Source organism: Mercenaria mercenaria, chromosome 3 (assembly GCF_021730395.1).
Source record: "Mercenaria mercenaria strain notata chromosome 3, MADL_Memer_1, whole genome shotgun sequence".
NCBI classification, from domain to species: domain Eukaryota; kingdom Metazoa; phylum Mollusca; class Bivalvia; order Venerida; family Veneridae; genus Mercenaria; species Mercenaria mercenaria.
The window spans coordinates 35,897,271-35,909,774 of NC_069363.1; the positions used below are offsets into that span (position 1 = coordinate 35,897,271).

General features: G+C 35.7%; 1 protein-coding gene across 7 annotated transcripts in view; it reads right to left on the reverse strand.

The window, feature by feature from the left end:
- LOC123525078 (receptor-type tyrosine-protein phosphatase mu-like) overlaps positions 1–12,504 on the reverse strand; it is a 217,894-nt gene that overhangs the window by 44,918 nt on the left and 160,472 nt on the right. For all 7 annotated transcript variants that reach the window (XM_045303811.2, XM_053538195.1, XM_045303816.2 and 4 more), the window contains 2 exons: positions 10,686–10,783; positions 5,030–5,161 (listed from right to left, as the gene is read on the reverse strand). In XM_045303811.2, the coding sequence (XP_045159746.1) occupies positions 5,030–5,161; positions 10,686–10,783 (230 nt within the window). The remainder of the gene's footprint in view (positions 1–5,029; positions 5,162–10,685; positions 10,784–12,504) is intronic.

The following is a 12,504-nucleotide window of genomic DNA, read 5'->3' on the forward strand; positions in this document are numbered from 1 at the left end:
GAAAGTATCTTTGACAAAAAAAAATAACAAAGTATGAGAAATCTCATAACATATACTTGTCAGATACATGCAAAGTTTAATTCATTTATTCAACCTGTCAGAAGTGAGTTATAGCCCTTTTGAAATATTTTGACCTTAACAGGGCAACTGCAGAAGATCATGTCAGAATAATTATTTTGAAAGTTACTTCCAAAACTGCAGTTTGAAACAAGTATTAAAATAGATTACTACAATCTACAATCATGAAAATGTGAGCAAGTTACTTAAATAGGAGCAATTTATTTTGACTTTTTCAAAATGGACTTAGCATCCTACGAATATAAGACGCACATTTTTTACAGTGATTCTGGTCTCAAAGGACCGATGCGTCCTATATATGGGGATAGAAAAACACCAAACATTTCCCTCGACTCAAAAATTACGAAAATCGATCTTTGTTTATACTGCGTACCATTATATTAAAGAGAATTCAAGGGGAGTAAATACCAATGACTTGGGCATAGCTAATAGCCGGTATATCAATTACTTTTGTATAAAATGTAAAATTTAGAGCTCAGGTAAAATCTTAGATAAATAAATGCTGTTTTTCATTAAAATATATTTTACAACGCATTTCTGTAACTGATCATTAAGTTTTTAACAAGACCTGTGTAAAACTTTCCCGGCGTGTTTTCACACATTTTGCATTAAAATACTTGAAACACCAAATCAGGTAGCCCGGAAATCGATTATTTAGTCTTCAAACATAATTTTGATAGTTTTCTATAATCCTCTTGTTCATCGAGAAATTCACGCCCGAGGCATAACTTAACTTACACAATACTGTCACAATCTGCAAACAATTAACCGTTTAATCATACCCGGAGGCAATTGTAAACATGTGCATGCGAGATTTTAGACTGATACAATATGATCATAGTCGCTGATCCGTATGTTCAAAACAATTTGTAAACCAGTCTTAAAATTACGTCATTTTACCGCCACATGCCAAAGTGTACTTTCGTTTTCAATGGCGTTAATATTCATTGAGTGATCAGAGGATGCGGCAGTTTAGTGCTTACACAGAGTTTATGCTTTTCAATTTAAATACTTGCACAACATGCAAAAATATCGACAATGATTTAGCAAAAACTGGGGAGTTCGTAGAAACTATAGCGAATTTCAGACAAACATAAATTCGGATAAGTGATAAGTGGGTAAAAGCATTTTTCCAGAATTCTGCTGATATTTTTTCACTGCGTCCTATACACGAGTGCAACCTATATTCGGCCGATTACGGTAAATAAAATTCTGAGTGCAAAATTGGATTTAGGCCTTTTATTTTTGATCTTTCGGTTTACAGAACCGCCGCTCAAAAAAATGTGTTTTCAGAAAAAAAAACAAACTGGAAATACGTGATTTTTTTATTTCCTCCGCTATGACATGAAAGCTTGCAGAAGAAAAAATGCATCGCATATTCCAAAAAGAAAAAAAGTCTCGTTCTTCGAATATATCCGTCACGGCGAACGAGTCAAATCAACATTAGGAATTCCTATAATTCTATTTTTAAACTTCATATCTTATGCATGACGTAAACGTCCAATTAAAATTTCCGATATATACTGCGCCCAATCAGCATGCTTGTTATGCAATTTACGAAACCTTTAAAAATGGTTGCGCCCAGGCTGTATTATTTCCTAAATTTTGAAGTAATTTTAATGAAAATGCAAGAACATTCAAAGTTGCGACATAGTGCTTTCCTGAAAAAATGGCCAATTGTCGGTGATATGCAGTCTGTATTTAGTATACAACTATGTTTATGGTAACTGTTGTTCCAATAGCGCAATGCTTATTACCGTGATTCTATGCACCGCTTATTACGCGAACTTTCAATGAAAGCATTTTTTCCCGAAAAATATCATTTAAATACACAATGATGACAGTACTTTTGTTTGATGATATATACTAGTACAGGGAACATTCAAACTGTGTAATTGTAAGACCCGGTAAGCAAACGTTTCGCCTGTACAGCTTTTTGGCGTCCGGTAACCTATTTGTTTATAAGTTATGAATTACGTATTTTTAATGAAATTATTGTACGTCATATATTAACATCAGATTAATGTTGATTATAGATGTAATTACTGTCTTTTCCAATGTGGCAAGACAAATATTGACAAACAGAATTTTCAAAGATCATTGCAAAGATGAACTGTTGTGTTACATTAGGCCTATTCATAAAATAAATTAACAAATACCAAGAATACCATATGAGGAAAGGCAAGGCTCTCAGTTAACAGTCATAGGCTAGGTGTCTGTTTACCTGATGGCTAGACACTTCCTATTCCTAACACTTAAAAAGATAATCGCTTATTAGGCACAGTGCAGTGTATGTTGTCATATAGCTGTACCCCTAAGTTTCAGACTGGGTCCATAAACAGCCAAGATGCTTGAAAGCTGCTGAGTGTAAAATCATATATCCATGGGTTTAAGATCTGACAGTGTTGTTCAAATGTGGGGAATATTAGATTCTTCCATCTGTTGTTTTAACAGAAGGTATTAATTTCAGTCAGTGTTTATCATATGACTTCTATGTCTCCAATCATATAGTATGTGAGAATATATGCAGTTTTTATGTATAGTATAGTCCTTTCAAGAAAAATGTTACAGCTACCTGCCCAACTGTATATTAATGTAATTTCACAGAAATACCAAGACAAAATTTTTTCTCAAGCTGCTATGACAAGCCCCAAGGCTCATTTTTAATCAAATATAACCAAGGTCACAGGTATATTTGCAGGAAAAAGCATCAAATGTGGGAAAGATTATAACATGCAGCCTGTGTGATGTTATGTAGAATTTACCCATATTCCTTTCAAAGGTCCGTTTCCTACGGAGAAAAAAAATTCTGATTCTGTTTTTTAATTTTATTTTTTTTCCCTCCTCCTACGACCATGTGTCATCCTGGCGGTTCGTAAACCAAAAAATAAAAAAATAATGGCCTTAGCAGAAATTTTGATATTTCATTAACAATAAATTTCTTTTTATGAGTGTAAAATTCAGAAAGAATTGAGGTATACAAAAGAAATTGATAAAAAGTGACGGCATAAGGCCATTTATTCCAAAAGCGTAGAACAATGCCTGGTAGCCATTATATGGGAAGCACAAATGTTACTGGGAACCTATTTTATCCCTTGTATTAGGTGTTTAACTGTCAGCATTACTGTCTTTGTTATGGTAAATTTTAACAATACATAGGTTTTGATGTATAATAATTTTAAATAGTAACATAAAATAAGCAGAACTCCAAATGATATTTAGCAAATTCTGGAAAAAATGAGCACACAGACCGATACATTAATTTTTACTTGGCCATACGACTGAAAATAGGTAAGTCTACAACTATGAAAGGTTTCATCAAAATCTACATTATGGAGAACTTCTTCTATACCCAAATATGTCATCAAAAATACAATTTTCCTAAGGAAGCCCAATGTGAAAATTCCCCAGAGGACCAATATTTTCATGTCAATTTAATCCAACAAATATTCAAGCACACAACCCTATACGTTTGTTTTTCGCTGGACTTCCTTTAGGTACAATGTCACTTTGAGAACAGGTGGACTAATAAAATTCTATATTTTATTTGTTTCAAACGTGCAGAACTACCATAATTAGCATTTAGCTAATTGCTTATGAATAATTCTGCTTTAACTGAAAATTAAAATAGCTTTCTACCTTTGAAATATTGGCTAATAACAAGAAAACAATTATATCCTTACTTCATTTGATTGTAAGTTAGAAGTATTTCAGCAAGTCAGCACTTTTTCAATAATGAGAAAATAAGCATTTTTACTATCTACAATGACTGTATACAGTGTAAGATACATCAAGTGTATCTTATCCACACCTACACAATGTTCAAAGACAGAGCTGTTCGGACTGTGCCAGAAAGGAGAGGTTATTTGAGCCATGCCATGGGAAAACCAACATAGTGGCTTTGCGACCAGCATGGATCCAGACCAGCCTGCGCATCCGCGCAGTCTGGTCAGGATCCATGCTGTTCGCTTTTAAAGCCTGTTGGAATTAGAGAAACTGTTAGCGAACAGCATGGATCCTGACCAGACTGCGCGGATGCGCAGGCTGGTCTGGATCCATGTTGGTCGCAAAGCCACTATGTTGGTTTTCCCATGGCGCGGCTCATTTTACCTTTGGGACATCCATTAATGGCAATATGATGCCAATTATAGACATTTTGTATGCTTATATCCTGTCAGCCACTATCAAAATTGGCAAGATCACATCATCAAATATAACAAGCTGCTTCATAACTAGTTTCATCTCGAACTCTGACACTTACAGTGAGGAAATTTGGCAAAATAACTGTGTAAATTTCCTTCAAGCAAACAAAAGCTAACTAACTCATCTTCATGCATTAAGTTCACTGACTGGGTGTTTGCAGTACACACATCACTGAAGATAAAAATTTTCAAATCAAATACAATCATGTTAACAATGCTTTGGGGGATTTAATCATGCTATTTTCCACAAGTCTAGCGTTTTCAGTTTATTTTATGACTGCCAGTTAAGGTAATATAAAGACACCAGAGTTCCTTGACACCTGTTCTCAGCAAGTTAATCTGACAACTTCCCTACATGTGTCAGAGATGGAGGCTAAATGAGCTTACACTGTCTTCTCTAAGATCATCACATGGGATATAAATTATGTCTCCCAAACGGATCAAACTTGGAACATACATACTCTCACTATGAAGCTTATTAGGCATACTTAAATTTTAACCGTTGAATTTTATTCAAGCTACCATTTAGATAGCAGACCCATAATTACACTCTGCAATTTTAGTCTGATTAGGTATTCTTGGTAGGAAATTCTGCAATAAAGCTCAAGGCGATAATGGCTTTCCATAGAAACCAGAGAATGGCGAACTCCTATACAAAGACTATGTAATTTGCAGACTGTCACTACGTGTCCGCTACCATAAGACTTATATTCTCAACAAAAGTGTGATTCTCTATCGCAGATACTTACTTCACAAATTTGGAATGTTCGTATCACAAGTTTAGAAAGCTCTAGTTTGTCCTTGAGAAATATGTGTATATCTCCATGTCGTACATATTTCTGTACACTCAATATGTCACCCCAGTATTTATCACATTGTTGCTGAAAAAAAGGGAAGACAAAAATTGCATAAAGAAATGACATACGTAATATCAAACATCTGATTATGGTTTACAGATGTGAAACAGCTAATATGCATATTTTCTGAGAAGAACGGCATCAACATCCCATGTCATTAAACTGCAACAATAATGTAGTGCAGCCATGTTATTACCAAAGTAGATAAATAAACATCATGACAAACAATTCTATTGGCACATCAGCTGCATTATATAATTGAGCCATGCCATGGGAAAACCAACATAGTGGCTTTGCGAGCAGCATGGATCCAGACCAGCCTGCGCATCCGCGCAGTCTGGTCAGGATCCATGCTGTTCGCTAACAGTTTCTCCAATTCCAATAGGCTTTAAAAGCGAACAGCATGGAGCCTGACCAGACTGCGCGGATGCGCAGGCTGGTCTGGATCCATGCTGGTCGCAAACCCACTATGTTGGTTTTCCCATGGCACGGCTCATATATTGCATGGAGCTAGTTGATATTGAGATATGTGCTCCCATGCAAAAATAATATTGATTTGGCATTTTCCATTGCCCAAGGGTATTGTAAGTTAATTAAAATTACTGTTTCCATACTGCACACATCTCCTATTCTTCTGTCACAAAAATACAGCGTTGCTGCATCTATATTCATTATTGGTATGTTATTATCAATCACTAATTGACACTGACTATTACTACCTTGGAACATTTTTGGCCAAACGTAATGAATGAGTTATCAGCATCACAGAATTTACATGAAAGCTAATGTATACAGCCATCTAATTAATGAAAGTGCAAAAGAATATGTTTCAGTATCATCTATAATACATTTACAATGAAACATCAAACATATAACAAATGAGATACTGATCATGACAAATTAAAGGGCAGCTGGAGCTCTCTGAATAATTATGCAACAATTATTACGGTCCGTTCTTGCATATAAGGCACACTCGCTTATTAGACGCATCCCGACATCGGACATGCAATCTGGGTTATTTTTGTACTGACCCTCGTACAACATGCAGTCATTTTTTGACATCAACGATGTCAAAAATTTATAGAAATTCATTATTTTCTTGATATTCTGTGTTTTGTGGAAATAAAATGGTAGAAATCAGCGATTACTTTTGTAAAAAAAAATAAAAATGCAGACTTCATTCATTAAAAGTCAAAATATATAATCACCTTATACTTGAAGTATAATTTTCTGTAATAAATGCATTTAAATGAATTAGAAACAGTGGACTTACGTCTGCAAAACAGCCAAAATTTTGATGATATTTGTCTATGCTACTCAATGAAATAGAATCAAGTATTTTAAAATTATATATATTTTTATGTATACATGTAATAAAATGCATTTGAACAAGCAAATTTGATGAATTGGTATCCCCCGCTGAAAGGGTTTGTGGTGAGGAATGGCAAAAAAATATATCCGGCAAAAAGTTAAGGACGTTACTAAGAAGCAAATAATTTCATTAGTCAAAATCAGTTTAACTAGGGGAATGGTACATCTTGCATGTTGATAAATATTCAAATAAGGTTTGAAAAAAATCTAAGATAAGGAATGGTTTTTTTTTTTGGATGGGGGGAGGGTGGTTGGGACGGGGAGGGGGTGTGACCAGGGCAAGGGGGTGTAAGTTTGTTATGTACAAATATGTGGATTTCTATACAATTAAAGGGCAATAACTCTGAAGTTACAAAAGAAATCCGAACAAAATTGTGTGTGCACAACCATATTATGGTGCTCTAAATTCTGTTCAAGATTCATAGTTCAAGGTCAAATATGTCAAAAGTTATGATGCAGAAATTGCCATATTTATAGTACCCTATATAGTTAACACTAGAAATTTCTATGGGCCATAACTCTAGTGTTACTTGGGCACTTTGACTGAAACTTGACGGGCCTCATAACCTTACAGTGGTGGACATGTACATGAAGTTTGTTTGAAAAAAATCTAAAGTAAGAATTTTTTTTTTGGGTGTGGGGGGGAGGGAGGATGTGACCAAGGTAAGGGGTGACCAGGTGTGGGTACACAACTTCACATGTTTACAATAAATGTTCATGGAAAAGAATGAAAGAAATTTAATGAAATACTACCAAATACTAAGTTTGTTATGTACAAATATGTGGATTTTTATACAATTAAAGGGCAATAACTCTGAAGTTACAAAATAAATCCAAACAAAATTGTGTGTGCACAACCACATTATGGTTATCTAAACTCTGTTTAAGTTTCATAGTTCTAGGTCAAATATATCAAAAGTTATGATGCAGAAATTTCCATATTTATAGTACCCTTTGTAGTTAACACTAGAAACTTCTAAGGGCCATAACTCTGGTGTTACTTGGGCAATCTGACTGAAACTTGACGGGCAGCATAAGCTCATAGTGGTTAACATGTATATGAAGTTTAATAAAATATTCCCAACCACTTCCTAGAAATGGCTCTGGATGGATGGACGGAAGGACGGAAAGACAATGCCAAAACTATATCCCTCCGACTTTCGTCGGGGGATAATAACTTAGATACGGGGAAAATACATCTTGAAAAGATTGGCGTTGTTCACCGAGATTATTCAAGACTTTGCAGACTGTTTTATAAAACTCAATAAAACTAAAACAGAATATTTTAAAATCCTTTTTTGTATGTAATGCATCACATTTAAGCTACTTGGAAACGGCAAAATTACGTCTACAAAACAGCCGAAATTTTGACAATATTTGCCGATTTTATGGCAGTCAAATGATGTGACACATGTCAATCAAATATAGCTATGACACATGCCAGTCAAATACAGTTATGCCCACTTTGACATATTACCCCTTGATATATGACTCCCTAAAAATATATGATAGGTGGAGGCACCTAATGTTTCTGCCAAAATTTCTTTAAGCACTTAAAACACATAAAATACATAAAATATATTAGTATTACTGAGATATGGGCTCCAATGTAATAACAATGCCAACAAATATAATAAATCATATATGATATGGGCAATGTAATAACACACCAACAAGTATAACTGAGATGAGGGCTCCGATGTATAAGCAATGCCAACAAATATATATGTGATATGGGCTCCGACGTGATAACAACACCAACAAGTATTACTGAGATATGGGCTCCGACGTAATAACAACACCAACAAGTATTACTGAGATTTGGGCTCTGACGTAAGAACAACACCAACAAGTATTACTGAGATATGGGCTCCGATGTAATAACAACACCAACAAGTACTATGTAGATATGGGTTCCAAACGAATAACAATGCCAACAAGTATTACTAAGATGCGGGCTCCAATGTAATTACAATGCCAACAAATATATCTGCCATATGGGCCCCAATGTAATAACAACACCAACAATTTGTATCATTGAGATATGGGATCCAATGTAGTAATTAACAAGTATTAGAGGGACATAGGCTCTAATGCTCAAGTGTCCCATCTGAATAAAATTGAGAGTGGACTTTACAATGATGCTACAGACCAAGTTTGATGAAGATCCATCACATGGTTCATGAGAAGTTGATAAAAGGTTTTCTACTTTTAGTTATTGCAGACTCTAAAAGGGGCCAAGTGCCCATATTTAAAAAAAAAATGAGAGGGGACCTTGCCAGGATGCTACAGACTAAGTCTGGTATAATTCTGACCATTACTTTCAGAGAAGATGTTCCATTCCCCTATACTTATAGCTCACCTTGAACCCTTGATTCAAGCAAACTAAAACTAAGCACACTGAGCATAGATGAGAGAAAATTTGTAAAGCACTTATCATGGTAAGTGTCCAAACAGGGCATTTGCGGTAATAAGTACATCCCAGTAATAGGTATACAAGGTATAATAACTACACCAAGAAGTATTACTGTGACATGGGCCCCCAATGTAATAACAACACTAGCAAGTATTATTGAGATATGGGCTCTTATATAATAACACCAACAACATATTACTTTGGCATCCATAAAGCCCTTAGGAGTAGTAAGTTCCTCCGAATATTGAACTTCTCTGGTTCCAACTTCTAACAAATAAAAAAATGTCTTAGGAAGTCACACAAAGCTTTTGTTGTTTTACATTCTATTTTTTTTTTTTTTTTCAGTTTTTTTCTATATATCCATCTCTGACACCAATTCCAGGAATGTTTTCAGTCAGACGTAATGAATGGGATGCCTGGAGTATGATTCCCTACTGAAAGGACGCATGAACTAATGTTTGAAATTCTATAGGAATATGACAATTATATCATTGTATATGGTACATTCATAATGGAATAACGTATCATTAATGCATGAAGCAGCAAATAAATGAAACATTGAACTGACTGTACCAGAAAGAGGACAATTATTACCCTCAGAAATGGATCAAATATGACAATGTCTCCCAGGATAGACATTAAATATTTCCTGGCAAAAGTTCAGCTGCATAGGCATTGTCTCATTAAGATCTGATGCAGTAATTAATCAAAGAAAATGTTTTGTATATTGCAGTGAGTATTCTGCAGAGAGAGAGACTGATAGGGAGTCAGTGGTGCAGGCACATGTTAGCAGGTTGGACTACAACACCAGCAACAAGCTGGGGATGTAAATATAACATCTGCCATCAGCTTGACTGGAAACAAGAGCTGTCTCCATAGGATGACACATGCCCCCGATGGCACTTTGAATAATATATAGTTATGGCCGATGTTAGAGTTTAGGACCTTTGACCTACGGAACTGGGTCTTGCGCGCGACACGTCGTCTTACTGTGTCACACATTCATGCGTAGATATTTTAAAATCCATGCATGAATGACAAAGATATGGACCGGACACGCCTATCAATGCACTATCATGAAAAATGACCTTTAACGTCTAAGTGTGACCTTGACCTTTGAGCTACGGACCTGGGTCTTGCGCGCAACACGTCGTCTTACTGTGGTACACATTCATGCCAAGTTATTTGAAAATCCATCCATCGATGACAAAGATATGGACCGGACACGCCTATCAATGCACTATCCTTTAACGTCTAAGTGTGACCTTGACCTTTGAGCTACGGACCTGGGTCTTGCGCGCGACATGTCGTCTTACTGTGGTTCACATTCATGCCAAGTTATTTGAAAATCTATCCATCGATGACAAAGATATGGACCCGACACGCCCATCAATGCACTATCCTTTAATCTCTAAGTGTGACCTTGACCTTTGAGCTACGGACCTGGGTCTTGCGCGCGACACGTCGTCTTACTGTGATTCACATTCATGCCAAGTTATTTGAAAATCCATCCATCGATGACAAAGATATGGACCGGACACGAAAATTGCGGACAGACAGACTGACAGACCGACAGACGGTTCAAAAACTATATGCCTCCCTTCGGGGGCATAAAAAGTTGTTCCATCAATTCCAGGTGGGATCTTTCTTCAACTATCCATGTTCAACATGAAACTTTTACTTTTTTAATTTGTAGAGAGAGAGAGAGAGAGAGAGAGAGAGAGAGAGAGCAGAGATGACAGAATTTGGAGTTTAACTTACTGCTGCGTTTTCAAACAGTCCTGTTGCCATAACAATAACATGAACATTTTCCTGCCAAACCATGTGCCAGAAAGCTGAAACCTGCTTTCCTCGAGGTCCTGAAATACATAAACCAGTAACCATGAAGGTAATAAGCAAGTTGACTATTCAAATTTCAAATACATACATAAAACATAGGACATGCAAAAGCACATGGAGAAGTTTGTCAGACAATAAAAAGTCCCCTACTGGTTAAGTTTGAACAAAATGAAAGCACAAATTACTATTCTTTAAAGGGAAAGACAATGTTGTTCTCATGTTAAATCCATCTGCTAGGATTTCTTAAATCATTTAAAGAAGTGAAAGAATTTTCAAAATCGGTTTAAGAATAAGAAAGTTATAAGCATTTAAATATTTTATCAAAATAGTGGCAATTTTGTTTCCATGGCAACAAAAATCCAAATGGCGGATTTATTAAATGTCTAAACACATATTTGAACTGTATTTACTTATTTCTGTAAAATAATTTTTCTACTTCTTCCAGCTATAATGAAAGAAATTACCATGTTTTACATCTTACACTCAAGAAACATAATTATGAAATTGATCTATTTCAAAGGTTATTTTCTAAATAAAGAATTCAGCAGTGTGTAAATGACATCATAAACATACTAAAATGGCCACCTCCATGATCAGGCATTTTTAAAAATTTCGAACTGCCATATCTTTTTCAATAGTGGTCCGATTTTAAAAATTCTTTCTGCGATATCAAAGGTTTGAGGATGGCTTTCATATAAAATTAACTTATTGACAGGCTTTCCTTGGCCTTTAACAGATATGAAGTTCCTTGTTAGTAACACATGTCTTATCTCTCTGATATGGTGGACCTTTCTGCCTGGTAATCATGAATATCCATCAATGGCTGAGCTGTTAGAGTGTTAAATGACTGAATGTACAAAATAAACAAGTAAAACTAGAGCTCCACCAAGCGGGGAAATATACACTCAAAAGGTTCTATCAGAGGAGGACAGAAGCAAACTTCAAAGAAAAAGCAAAATCTGAAGATTTTTTTTTTTTGTGGGAGATGTGTTTGTGTGCATGGGCAAAACAGGGTGTTTGTGTGCCCTAGTGGTGATAAAATACTGAAGGGCAAGGAACTAAATGAAAAATTTTTGGGGCGTGGGGGTGTTGTAATGTAGACTGTTCAAGTCTGTACATCATCTCATCACCACCTGCCTATATTCTAAGTTTCAAGTCAATACCTTTAATATTTTTTAAGTTTTGCACTGGAAACAAAATTAATTGGGCAGATTTGACCTTGATCTTTCACCTACCATCCTGGTTCATGACTCTGCATATCGTCTCATCACCACCTACCAACATCCCATGTTTGAAGTCAATACCTTAAATGGTTAATAAGTTATGCTCCAGACATGAAATATGATGGATAGGTTTGACATTTGAGCTCAAATTGTGACCTTGACCTTAAACCTACAGACCAGGTTCATGTTCTCTGCACATCATCTCATCACCACCTGCCTATATTCGATTTAGTTTCAAGTCAATATCTTTAATATTCTTTTTAAGTTTTGCACTGGACACAAAATTTAATGGGCAGATTTGACCTTGACCTTTGACCTACCATCCTTGTTCATGACTCTGCATATCGTCTCATCACCACCTACCAACATCCCGTGTTTGAAGTCAATACCTTAAATGGTTAATAAGTTATGGTCCGGACATGAAATATGATGGATAGGTTTGACATTTGAGCTCAAATTGTGACCTTGACCATAAACCTACAGACCAGGTTCATGTTCTCTGCACATCGTCTCAACAC